Below are 14251 nucleotides of genomic sequence, written 5' to 3'. Positions count from 1 at the left end.
AAAAGTATGCGGACACCACATTACAAAACCGTAGGCATTAAGATGAACTGCTATAACAGCCTCTGCTCTTCTGAGAAGGCTTTTCCTTAGATTTTGGAGTGTGGCTGTGGGGATTTGTGTTTGTTCAGCTACAAGAGGTGAGGTCAGGACCTAAAGGTCATCCTAAAGGTGTTCAGTGGGGTTGAGATCAGGACTCTAGAGGTCTTCCTACACCAACTTTGGCTAACCATGCCCTCATGGATCTTTGTGCACTGGGGCATTGTCATGCTGGAAGAGGTTTGGGCCTCTTAGTTCCACAGCATACGAAAGCATTCTAGACAATTGTGTGACTCCAGCTTTGTGGCAACAGTTTGGGGAAGAACCAAATCTTGGTGTGATGGTCAGGTGTCCACATACTATTGGCCATCTAATTTCATAACTTTCATCAAGTTATTTCTGAGATGAAAGATGTGTTCTGCATCCTGAAACAAGATTGAATACACTGCACATTTTCCAATAAACGTGAATAATGGCATGTACAATGTTGTTCCTGTCATTTGAAACAAGACATAGAGAACCCACATTTTATACTATATTAAATTTTGAAATGAGCCAAACTAAATGCAGTTTTACTGACCTTTGGAACCACTTTCAGCCAGGAACCCAGTTTTGACTGGACTGTGCTGTCCCATTGAAGCTGCCAACAGGGTTCAGGCTGACGCCGTTTTGCACCAAAGCATCAAAGTTAAAGTCTAGACCATCGGCGTCCATTAGGTCTGAGCGAATTATGGAATCCACATCACAGTCAAGACTCCCGTTGAATATGTCCAAATCCAAGTCTGTCGGAAAGCGTTCGGTTCCTGAAATCCCCATTCCATTACTGCCATTTAACCCAGGGTAAACAGAAGCCTCACTTAGCAACATGGAGGAGTGCTGCTGGAGATGCTGCTTGGCAGATACTACATTATTAATGTCATTGGCCAAGCTTGGGTGACCATTTTTGGGGAGCGAGTGCAGTGATCCCTGGGCATTGGAGCCCTGATGATGTCGGTTGTTCTGGAGAAGGCTGCTCTGACCTTTAAACCCAGAACTGAATGATGACATCATAGGGTCTTTGGGATGCATGAGGCCGTTGCGAAGACGGGAATTCTGAGAAGCAACGGCTGCACTGGTTTGTGATATGAGTGGGTCAGATTGTGTCATCATGACATCATTGTGGCTGTGGGAGCCTAGCGAGTCAGAGTTTAGCAGCTCCTGAAGGGTGGTGTTCCCAAAGCGAGAAATGCTTGAGAAAGATGCTTGCTTGTTCTCCTGGATGGTCTGCATGGGTGTCTGGCGTAATGCTCCAGTGGAGGGACCAAAAATGGAATTACCAAACCCTCCACTACTACTAGCACCATTTGGTGAGGAAGAGGAGGAGCCTGGAGAGGAAGTGGTGCTCCCAAAAGTGAAGGTGGAACCATCCTGACCTGCCTGTGTTGATGGTGCAACTGTTATGTTGTCCAACAGGTCACCCATAAGGTTGTCAGTTAGCCCATCATTGAGGTTCATTGTGCCTAGTCGTGGAAGCTCAGCTGGGCATTGTTTGGAGTTTGAGGAGGATGAAGAGGGAGGAGAAAGGCTGCTGGAACTCGAGTAGAGCATTGGGGAGAGGGGTGGGCCCAACTCATCATCTAGAACCTCATCCAACTCTGGATTGGCTAGGATAGGTGACAGACGGCCACTTATTGTGCTAGCATTGGAGTTTGTTCGTGAACGAAAGTCAGTCCAACAGGAATCCAGTTCATCACTGCTGCGTGATGTCGGACTACCTGGCCACTTGGACAGACCACCAGCAGACACATTCTCTAGCGATCCCTCCTGGGCAGCCTGTAACGCTGCCTTCTTTTTAGCTGCGCGTCCTCGTGCACTCTTGGTGTACTTGTTTCCATTGTCCATGGAGACTGCACGACGACGTGGTGCCTTGCCTCCCCTCCCGCCTTCGGGATTTATCATCCACCATGAGCTCTTTCCAGTTCCTTCATTCTGGACACGGACAAAACGGCTGTGCAGGGACAGGTTGTGTCGGATGGAATTCTGTACCAAGAAAGAGAAACAGATGAGATCAGTATTTAATTGAACAACTTTACTACTATTATCACAAATGGTGGTGCACTCCTTTGTTTACTATCTGAAGTGATAACATGAAGAAATTATCTACGAAAAGTTCCTGTTGTGCCATCAGTCTTTGCATATGTTAAAATGCGCTCATAAACACACGGACATTCAATGGCGTTAGCAAGTCAGCTTTGTTAGGAGCAGACAAAATGAACCATCTGAGTCATACAACCCAATGATGTAACACATAAGAGACAAAAACAATGTCCCCTTCCGAGTAGTCCAATACACCACAGGAGACAGCAACTGAGCCACAGGTACTTTTGAATGTTAGTCAATTTAAAGCATTGGCAAAATAGATACCATTGTGCCATCAATCTATAATGAAAAGAAAAAAACAAAACAAAAACAAACAAGAGTATGAGAAGTTTCAAACAATGGAAGAGAAGAAATGTACATGCAAATGAATAAAAACACCCAGCATAAAGTGTCTTAGTAAGGTGTTGGGCCTCCAAGAGCTGCCAGAACAGCTGTAATGCCTCTTGGCATCGATTTTACAAGTCTCTGGAACTGTAGTGGAGGAATGGAAAAGATATTTTCAGAGCAGCAGCTCGTGACCATAGATTTTGGTGGGGCAGGTCGACATTAATAACGACTAGGCTCAATAAAAATACAGTCTAGAGGCTATCACACTTGACTAATTTTTAAGAGTAATCCTATAATAGGCAGTTGAGAGTCAGTTGAACAGCTCGCTTTGAGTGGTTTTAGACATACCTTTGTTCTATAGTGTTCAATACAGCAGGTGAGTTTCTCAATGTGTGGCATACACAGTAGAGCCATCATTAACCAGGGTTGTCATGTTTCAGCAAAATTTCCATCCCAACTACAACACAAAAACACTTTTTCTTCTTTTTCCCCTCAGGCTTTGCATGGGAAACGATGTCACCGTGCGCATGCATGTCTGATGTACAAACATTTTCCAGTCTATAATCATCCGAACCAATTCTACAATAGAAATGGTTCTGTCCATCATAGACACACTGTCTGCATGTACCCTTTTCCTTTCTTGGCTGAAATGTGTTCGATTTCATTGTGATCCTTTGCTATAAAACAAGAGCACAAAGTCTTGTTAAACTAGCCCAGTCTGTTCCTACCCATCAGACCACTCGGTGAACTCTCAAACCCCATGAAGACCGAAGTAAAGAAACAAACAAAAAACACTGAAATAAACAAACAAATAAACCTGATGGCCCATATATGTAATGTGCTTGTCCCGGGTACCTGAGTTAGCAATTTGTCCACCACTGAGAATAATGAAGGTTCTTTTGTGGTCATATTTCTGGATATCCATCCATCCATTTTCTGTACCGCTTATCCTACACAGAGTCAAGGGGAACCTGGAGCCTGTCCTAGCCGACCTATTGGAGGGCACAATTGCACACAGACAGAATGTCTTTGGACTGGAAGAGAAACCCAGAGTACACGGAGTAAACCCCCAAAGCACAGGGAGAACATATAAACTCAGAGCAAAGGCTGGAGGTGCGAGGCAAATGTCCTAACCACTAAGCCACCATACCCCCATTTCCAGATAAAGGAAAGTAATTTCATACATATTCTACAGCAATCTCTTAGCAAGGAAAGAGGATGTAATTATACCTTGCATCCATGCTATAAACCTGAACAACAACATATTCTTTAGTTCGTCTGTAACACTACTGCACTTTTCACTTTCACAGATCTTAGTCCATCATTTTGTTGCTTTTGACTTAAACGAAACACTTCTGCCTAGATTGGCAGGACGATGATGCTATTATTCCATGTATATGCCAAGGTGAATCAAATACTGCTGTCTCTCAGGAGATATGACTTAAAGTTTGTGCACGCGAGTAGATGTGTGTACGTGTATGCACATGTGACTAGAGGAACAGAGCTGAGGGGAGGTAATGACTAAAATCTCAATGGAGAAACATGTTGTGAATGAAGTAATTAAGTCAGAGTCTCTCTCTCTCTCTCTCTCTCTCACTCTCTGCGTGGTATACTACCAGAGACGCTTCATGCATTTTATCCTTTCAAAACAAACAAAAAAGAAAACCTGGGAGTGATTAGCATGCTTTACTATTTCTCCGAATTGCTCCAAATCACTTCAACAATGACACACCAAGCTAAAAGGCAGCCAAGTGTTTGGATCCACCCATACACTATACCTGGAAATGTAGCACCATACACACATACATGCACGTCTATAAATGGTAAATGGTCTGCACTTATATAGCGCTTTTATCCAAAGCACTTTACACTGGTTCTCATTCACACACACACACACTCCAATGGTAGCAGAGCTGCTATGCAAGGCGCTAAATTGCCATCGGGAGCCACTTGGGGTTCAGTGTCTTGCCCAAGGACACTTCGGTATGTGGAGTCATGTGGGCCGGGAATCGAACTGCCAACCCTACGATTAGTGGACAACCCGCTCTACGACCTAAGCCACAGCCGCCCCGTGTACTATAACCTACAGTACGTAAACGCCAAAAAAGAAAAGTACTCGCACACATTCGATTCTTGTCTTCTTAAGTTTCTCTGACTTACTCATGCGGTACATGCAATGCTATTATTTTCTTCTTTCTTTAATTCATCTTTAGTATGTATTTGTTTAATCCTGGTCTCGGTCATGGTGGAGTTAATCCCGGGAACACGAGGTGGGAAACATCTTAGAATTCCTCGATTCGTAACTAATGTTGAAATAATTTACAAGCTATTCCGTATTTATCCAATTCAGCCACTCTGTATTATTCAGTACAGTTCAGCTATTTATGTTTTTATTTGTGTGTGTGTTTTTCGCGTGTGTAGGGCTGTTAACTGAGAGCCCAGCTGCACGTTGAATCTCTCTGGAACACAGAGGCCTTTTTGTCCTTCAGCAACATGTGGTAACAATCTATCAATGTCAGCAGCCACGCACTACACACTCACACATGCATACACACATTACTCTCTGAAACGGTGAAGGTTTTTTTTTTACTTTCTCGTTCATTTTCAACGTAATGCAACAATACGTTTGGACGCCACGGCCGAAGCTAAAGGTCAGAAAGCTCAAGTTATTGCCATGTTTTGTGGTCTAGCTTACTAAGCTGACACTGATTTGTCCACCAAATCATCTCCACGGCATAAACCACCTATTGAATCATGTCAGGTCAAAAAGCCATGCTGACTCTCTCTCTCTCACTGGGATACGCCACAGTCTTGCAAACGCCTCCGCTCTCTCAGTGGTCAGGCGAAAAGGCAACGCTCTAGAGTCGAGGCTGGAGTGCACAATAAGTCAGCACTGTTGAGCCTCGCCCTCTGCGGTGATTATCCTCAGCTGATTGGACAGTTTTACTGCCCTGACTTTGGCCCTCACCCACGGCACAGCATTCCTAACTTTCTTTCACAGCACGTCCTTTATCCAACGCATACACTACTCGTGAAATGGTTTTTCCATTCAAATCGACAGTATTTAAAAGGCTTGATTCAAATAAATCAAAGGATTGGGAGGAAGTGAGTCGGTGTGAAGATGAGATGATATCACCGATAAGAAATGTGTACATTTTTACTTTTCTAGAGGGACTTGATGACAATCAGTGATGGAAAAAACTCGTGTGTGTGTGTGTGTGTGTGTGTGTGTGTGTGTGGCTCAGTCTGTTTATGTGTGCATGTATTCCATGGAGGCAACTAATCCTTTCTTAGTCTCCTGGTAGGATTCACATGCATCATAACAACAAAAAGCCAAGCACCCTTACATATACAAAGACACACACACACACACCTTCCTGAAGTTTAGCACAAGGTCATTTTATGTGTACGTGCTGATTTGTGAGGAGAACTTTCCACCGCAGTGAACTTTCTGTGAAACGCAGAGATGCAGGCGTATGCGTCTGTGAAATTTCCAGGAATGATCATCGAGCATCGATGCGCTCGGTAGGAAATTTATAGTTTTAATAGATTTTATAAGCAAAGGAGAGAGAAACTGAGTTAAAGAGAGAGCGAGAGAGAGAGAGAGAGAGAGAGAGAGAGAGAGAGAGAGAGAGAGAGAGATTTTACTGTAGGGCGGGAGAGAGTAAAGCCGGACCATTGACACGTAGGACGCAGTTTATAAATAAACTCGGACCAGGCGCTGATGCTGCACAGGAGAGGAGAGATATTTATACACACAATACACACGCCCCTTAGGGGGAAAAAAAAAAAAAAAAAAAAAAAAAAAATGCTTAGACCCACAAAAACACACTTGCAAAAAACACGAAGCATGTCTACAGATTTCCGTCCGTCCCTCCCTTCTCTCTCCTTCTTCCCATTCCCAGCTGCTCTATGTGCTGGATGGTAGAAGAGAACATTCCATTCCTTACTACCAAATGTGTGTGTGTTTTTTCAACCCTCTTTTCCGGACAGCACAAGGCGTCTCTCTTTATTTGTGCCCGAGTATTTGTTGGCCAGGATTTGTGTATATGCGATTGTACTGTAAACAGTGAGCGGATTCCAATACACTTAAAAATGTATGCAGCATCAACAATCATTTTGTCAATAGGTCTGAAAGAACGTGCATTGCATAATACGGCACACTGGAAAGATAGTCTTGTTTTAGATGATAGAGGGGGCGTCGGCCTTTCCAAACCACCTTCAACGGCCAATCAGGGGGCTAGGACAGAGTGTGTGTGTTCTTGCTGTCAAACTGACTGATATCTCACACATGCACACACACACACAGGTTCTTCTGAAGTTCAGAAACGCATCCCCGTCCTGTCGTCACGAGCAATCGAGCAACATTATCATTCATCCTAGCGTGCTCTTTACCACATAAGATAATCCAGTCAATAATGTCAAAACTTAAGCAATAAGCACGGAGGAGTCTCGTGCCAGAGAACTGCGTGTCCTGTCCTCCTGAGCGAGCCAATGTAAACACACATGCGCACTGAACCGGCAGAGAGAAAATAAAATAAAAAAATAAATAAAAAAAGATTTGGCGCGAGGTAGAAAAAGAAGACTTGTGAGAACCGAACTCTAAGCCAACGCACGCTTCGGTTTCAGATGCACTTAATCCCTTTTAATGTTCTTATTCATTCTTGTACTTTTTTATTTTCCACTCTTGCGATCCATTCATTTGTTTTCTCCGAGTATGAAAGAGACTACGCACGTATATCCATTAACAAAACCAGTGCTGCGTTAGGGAATTCCGATCCACGCTTCAATGCACAAAATTTCATTTGGATGGATTTACTGTAATGATTATTGATTATACAGTGGTGTTAGAATTTTTTTTTTTATTTCTGCACAAATATGAACGTAAACACCATCAAATTTTCACACAAGTCCTAAAAGTAGACAAAGAGAACCCTATTAAACAAATGAGACACAAATATTATACTTGGTCACGAATTTATTGAGGACAATAACCCAATATTACACATCTTTAGAAAGCAAAAGTGTGTGCTTTCGGTATCTGGTGTGACCCCCTTGTGCAGCAATAACTGCAACTAACCGTTTGCGGTAACTGTTGATCAGTCCTGCACATCGGCTTGGAGGAATTTAATCCCATTCCTCAGTACAGAACAGCTTCAACTCTGGGATGTTGGTGGGTTTCCTCACATGAACTGCTTGCTTCAGGTCCTTCCACAACATTTCTATTCGATTAAGGTCAGGACTTTGACTTGGCCATTCCAAAACATTAACTTTAGTCTTCTTGAACCATTCTTTGGTAGAATGACTCATGTGTTTAGGGTCGTGTCCTGCTGCATGACCCACTTTCTCTTCAGATTCAGATCACAGACAGATGTCCTGATGTTTTCCTTTAGAAATCGCTGGTATAATTCAGAAATCATTGTTCCATCAATGATGGCAAGTCGTCCTGGTCCAGATGCAGCAAAACAGGCCCAATCCATGATACTACCACCACCATGTTTCACAGATGGGATAAGGTTCTTATGCTGGAATGCAGTGTTTTCCTTTCTCCAAACATAACGCTTCTCATTTAAACCAAAAAGGTCTATTTTGTCTCATCCATCCACAAAACATTTTTCCAACAGCCTTCTGGCTTGTCCATATGACACAAAGAAGTGTTGTGAAGATCAGACTCTGATAGATGTTCTTTAACTAAAACAGGGCACTCACTCACACCTGATCATTGATCATGTCATCCCATTGGTTGAAAACACCTGACTCTAATTTCACCTTCAAATTAGCTGCTAATCCTAGAGGTACACATACTTTTGCCACTCACAGACAAGTAATATTGGACCATTTGCCTCAATAAATAAATGACCAAGTACAAGATTCTCTTTGTCTCCTTTCAGGACTTGATCTAATGATGATTTAGAGTCTTAAGAGGTGCTCATTAAATATGTTAAGTATAACTTTACACTTTGGTCATAGTCGGATTCTTGTTTGGTCAGGAAAATCTTTATTAAATAAATAAATAAATAAGTTTTATAGATACATGAAAAAAGTTTAAATATGTTTTCCTAGACAGTTTTAGGACCCTATCTGACCAGTCAAGTAGGAGGACATGCCTTGTTCCCTCTAATCAGGAAATGGCTAAATGGTCCCTTCCTGTCAAGAGCTGATAAATGACCAAGAGACGACATCTCAACCTCAAGAAGTTTAGTACAAATCGTGCTCCAACAGCACGAAAAGAAAAAACAAAACAAAACTGATATACAAGCTAGGCCCAGGCCACAAAATGAAACATGAGCTTTAACACTTCAGTAAACACGACTCATGCGCATACACACATGCTTATCCCCTGTTTCTCAATCCACTTCCCGCTTGTCTGTCCCACGTCCCCTGACCAATTCCAGCACCTCCTATAGTAATGGATCTCCAGACCCTAGGGCTTAACCGGACACCCTGTATGGCCTTGGGCAGACTTGTGCATACGCTTTAAAACCACACACAAACTTTGGGCAACACAAATGTATTTTTAGCTACAGTACAGAACACTGTGTTCTTTAAGCTGAAGCCCCACCTGCCAAAAACTGATATCACAGTCACATTTTCAATCAGACCTTTGACCAGGCGTCTTTGCTGGCACTTCTAAGATGCATGTGGGTTGAAACGCTATTTCAGTCAAACCACAGTTGATCACAATCACACCACCTCCTGCCATCTGAACGGATCCCAATGTCTCGCGATACAGTCGAAGCGGAAGTGTTTTGATATATTTCACATCATCAAAATGATACACTGTAGAATGAGTCATTTCTTGAATTTAGTTCTGTAGAAGCGACTTTATGAAATGAAATGCTCCTCTTATCTCATGACACTATCGTTGCGACACAGAGGGTGAATATGACATGTGATATGACTAATGTTTTGCTCAGACCTTCTGCGTGCCCATCTGGGGTCCATTAAAAATGAAGGGGAAAAAAAAAACTCCAGGATAAGAGGCCCCGGTGATCTCCTCTCAAAAACATAATATCTGTTGCTTTCTTACATCTAAAGTAAATACGTTGGAGGCTTGAATGAAACTTTTGTGCAGTGGTATTTTCATCTTGCGCTATAAATGATCGTAATGTTACTGTAGAGTCTGATCCACAGCCTTATCTGTACTTGGCAGTAGCTCTGTGTGTGTGTTGCGCATGCAACACTATTTTGCTGAGCTCATCAGTCTAGGTCAAACCTCGCCCACATGCATGGCTCACTGCAAAGGAAAATGAACCTCCATCTTTTTTTTCCATGATACATGCATGCACCGTTGAATGCAGCATCAAATTCCAGTTGATAAAAGATCATCGGGATAAGCACTACATGCTACATGAAATTAGCCCTCATCTTGGTTTTTCTCCTATATAGCCGTGATTTCCTAGGGCATACATGATGTAGGGATTCCACCAGACAACTCGGTCATGATGTAACCACGGCACACTGTACTGTAGGTCATGTGTCACAGACCACGCTGAAATAAATAATGGGAAAGGGTGCTGAATCTTATATTACGTCTCAAATCTGATCTAGGAGTTAGAAAAACGATAAGAATGACAATTTACTCGCTTAACCATGTTCCTAGTACTGGCATGTGTGTATAAAAGCCATGATGATAAGTAGTGAAAACGGGTAATAGAAGTACAGTAGAGTCTCAGAAGAATGCATGTCATGGGATTTTCTGCTGTAGCAGCAATTCTCACCATCCCCAATGCGCACACACACAAACACTTTTAGTTCCGTTATTCCCTTGACTTTCGAGTCACGTGACTTCCTGATTCTGCTACAACATGGCAGCACAAAAAAAAAAAAACAAAGCCAAAAAAACGAAGGCACGTCCAACAAAGCACACAACTGAACCAAGCTGTACTGCTTTCAATTTGAGGAGCCATTTGTTTTGTGACCGCAAACACACACATTTACACACAGAACGAACCACTAATATTTGTCAATGCTGACTAATTAATTATTTAAAAAAACAACAACAAATACACATAGATGGATGGCTGGATGGATGGATGGATGGGTGGATGGATGGATGGATGGATGGATGGATGGATGGATACACAATAAAATGCTTGATTGTTTCGGCAGATATAGTGCTTTGCACTCAGTGAAAAGCTTGTTGCGTCATATATTTTACAAACCAATCTTAACACCCAACACAGGCAAAGCGTAAAAGAAAAGAAAGAAGAAGAAGAACAAGAAGAAGAAGAAGAAAAACGCATCACGTCAAACAGTAAACAAACCTCCTTGAACCTTATGCACTTTTGGATGGTGGAGCAGCACAGGCCTTTTCTTTGCATAACAACAACAGAGGAGACACTCCAATTTGTCACTCTGTTTGTTCATTCTGTCCTCTTGCACTTTTTACTCCGTTTCCTTCTCTCTCTCTCTTTGTTTCTCTCCAAGTCTTTGTTCTGGCTCTGCGAGGCGCATTTCCAGTAACGTAGCTCACGGGCATGATGAAACGCACTGAAACCCATCAAACGCACACTCCGAGCTCACGCTAAAAATATAGATTTTCTTGCCTCGCTCTTCTCATAATACCTCATCATGCCCGATTAGTTTTTTTCTTTTCTCTTCCGAATAATAAGTTCGTGCAGTTTGGTAGCAAGCTACATTGAATATTCCTATTTGATTTGCATCGCTATGATGGTATAAGGTGCACAGGATGGACAAGTCGCAGTGGTTTCTCCGTTTGTATTAGAATACCTCGGGGCACAATTAGTCCAGATGTTTTCAAACCACAACGCGGAAGACTAGCCACGTCGGCTACTACGTATCGATTCCCGAGGCGCACGAGAAGGAACGCTGTCCTGCTGAAGGAGCCATTTCTTTTAAACATCCACTCTGAATTTGTGACTTTAGTAGTAATACTCTGAATAAAAACCTGAGCGTGACCATCTCTCGCCTTTGTGGAGCTTTCTGGCATGGTGCCAGAATCTCTCTCTCTCTCTCTCTCTCTCTCTCTCTCTCTCTCACACACATACATACACATACACAAACTGGACCCAGGCCAAAACAGTTACACACATTGGCTCAGGCCGCACCCTGTTCTTCTCAAATGTATGAAAAGAAATGGACCTTCACTCCTAACCTCCTATGCCTGAGTGCACATATATTTCCCCACTCAGCCAAGAAAGAAAGAAAGAAAGAAAGAAAAAAAGAAAAAAAGAATGGGCAAGGAAGGGATGAAACAGTCTCGCAACCCTTCTGTGGCCTGTTGAAGGACTCGCTTGTTAAACTCTTGGGGGGGGGGGGGGGGGGCACGGCGACGGGGGGAAATGATGAGCTGTTCGGGCTGAACGCGGACGACTCGAAAAACCTGCAAAGCAACACAAACGCTCTTCCACAGAAATCCTCAAAGCCTCCACCCGCCTCCACCCTCCCCGAGGACTCGCATAATCGTACATCGGTAACACTTGTCTAAGAGCACTCATTTGTGCGAAATGGATCCCTTTACAAGACGACAGCGAGTGCTCGGGCGCACCTGAGAGCTTCGACGGAGAGGGATGAAAAAGATGGGAGGGGTTCATTATGCTCACACCAAACGTGTGTTTTCTTATCAGGAGCCGATTCAAACGCAACAATTTCCAGACAAATCCCCGAGCTCGAACATCATGAGTTACATATACATTAGCTTAGTCACTGTGGTTTTAGACAGTCGGTGGAACAAAAAAAAAAAGAAAAAAAAAAAAAGGGAAGTGTATGTTTATATTTTCTTGCAGACGCGTCGGTCAGATCACGCGACTCCGCTGAGCAAACCGAGGCGTGATGTAGCGCCTTCTTGCTTTCCACTCAATCCACCGGTTGTTCAAAAAGGTGTGTCCTGACGGTCTCACGTGTCTTTCTCTGCTTCTTTCTGTGTGTTAGTTTAACAGTGTAAGTGGAGCCCTTATGTAAATACAGCCTTCTCACACCACGACTTAAGATGACTTACGGAAGACTTCCGTGACTTTTCGAACCAACCGCAAACGCCAAACTCAACCTGAAGTTCTGCCTGTTGCTGAAAACTGTCTACTTCTGCATTTATTCTGTTTCTGTGCGTGTGTGTGTGTGTGTGTGTGTGTGTGTTTAGAGGGGAAGGATATAAATAGCAATGTAGTATTATAGGTTAACTTCTTCCTGAGCTGCAGATACTGCTAAAGTGCTTCATACATTCATATTTAGAGATGCTGAATGCACATATGTGTGTGGGCTGTCTGAAATCTGGGTAAAGACTGAGCACACCATCAGTGAATAATTTATTGGCAGAGCATTAAGTTCTCTGACAGGCCTTTACAGTGTGTGTGTGTGTGTGTGTGTGTGTGTGTGTGTGTGTGTGTGTTCACTTTTAGAGCTTGCACACTGTAAAATGCAAAGACAACCAAGCTCATGAGAGTGTTCAGAGTGGCTTTTCGGTCTAGACAGCTGCTGTGCGATGACACGACGGAAGTGAGAACCCTGATGTGTGTGTGTGTTAGATTTTTCAGGTGGGTATATAAATTGTAGTGCGACCTCGTGCAGCTCGACAAGTTCCCGCAAGTGGCGAACGAGTTCCAAGGGCGAATTAAGGGCGCAGACTTCCCGTTTCCTGCGAATGCACAGGGAGCACAGTGTCACCATGGGAACAAGTCAAAGTTCTGCAAGCGCACCCTGCATTTGAAAATGGTTGTGGAATTTATTTTAATCTGATGGCAAAATTGAATCCCCTAAATTATACACACACAGACACACACACACACACACACACACACACACACAACAAAGCATGTTCAGAAATTGAAGATAGCTGCGTGGTTTATTTTTTTTATATTTCTCCCCCCTCTGCGAGTTACAGTTGGAGTGTAGGAGGCCACTCCATAGTTCTTTCTCTCTTTTTCTCTCCCTCCCCCTCTCTTCTAGCGCTCTGAAGGAGTGAGCTGGAGGGCTGCCAGGGTACACGGTCACAGCACACACACACACACACACACACACACACACACACACTGACCTACATACACTTCCACTGCGCTGAGTGGCCCACTGAATGTTCCAGCCAGTCACATGTGGGGGCGGAGTGCTGTCTAACCAATCGCGTCAGCTCTTCTATTCTTCACACAGTTCAGCCAGAAACAGACTGAAACAGAGAAAGGGTCTGAAAATGGAGTATGAAGGGGGAAATGGGCCATCACGGAGAGAGAGAGAGAGAGAGAGAGAGAGAGAGAGAGAGAGAGAGAGAGAGAGAGAGCTCTATCGAGAACGAAACGAAGCCGACTGTAAGACAGAGAGACGCTATGAACGCATATATGAACTATGAATGCAGAGGCCGTGCCATTTCCCTGCCAATCACACCCACGCACTTTTGACTGTCCTGTCGCCTGGACTTCTTTCTAATTACACAAGAAGCATCGCTCAGCAATGTGAACTGAGCAGTGATACTGGTTTCAGTCTTGTTTTGTTTTTTTTCCTTCTTCTTCTTCTCAAAACTTATTGTCTATTTAGATTCATTAACTTAGGTCATCCAAAAATGCAAGTAATTGACAGTTTGGGCTTCGTGGTTCTCAGGCACTCCAGCTATTCTGGGACACGTTTCTAGCAGGTGGATGTGATAACTACTACACTACAGAAACTGTCATTCAAGTTCACTGAGAGTCCACAACAGTCCCGTGACCTCATCTGATTAGCCAGTGATAAAGACCAGACTGATAAAGAGTTTCCCCTCATCTGCTCGACCTTTGCTCGTTTTTTATCGCCTGAACTCCATTTG

At 43.4% G+C, this 14251-nt stretch overlaps 1 protein-coding gene across 3 annotated transcripts in view; it reads right to left on the bottom strand.

Annotated features, from left to right (window-relative positions):
• The window catches only part of foxo3b (forkhead box O3b), a 30601-nt gene that overhangs the window by 3693 nt on the left and 12657 nt on the right, over nucleotides 1-14251 (bottom strand). For all 3 annotated transcript variants that reach the window (XM_017492985.3, XM_017492995.3, XM_047152153.2), the window contains exon 3: nucleotides 617-2055. In XM_017492985.3, coding sequence (XP_017348474.1) covers nucleotides 631-2055 — 1425 coding nt within the window. In that variant the 3' untranslated portion in view covers nucleotides 617-630. The remainder of the gene's footprint in view (nucleotides 1-616; nucleotides 2056-14251) is intronic.

Source organism: Ictalurus punctatus, chromosome 2 (genome assembly GCF_001660625.3).
Source record: "Ictalurus punctatus breed USDA103 chromosome 2, Coco_2.0, whole genome shotgun sequence".
NCBI classification, from domain to species: Eukaryota; Metazoa; Chordata; class Actinopteri; order Siluriformes; family Ictaluridae; genus Ictalurus; species Ictalurus punctatus.
Note: the sequence above shows the minus strand (reverse complement) of the source record. Positions and strands in the feature narration are given on the sequence as shown.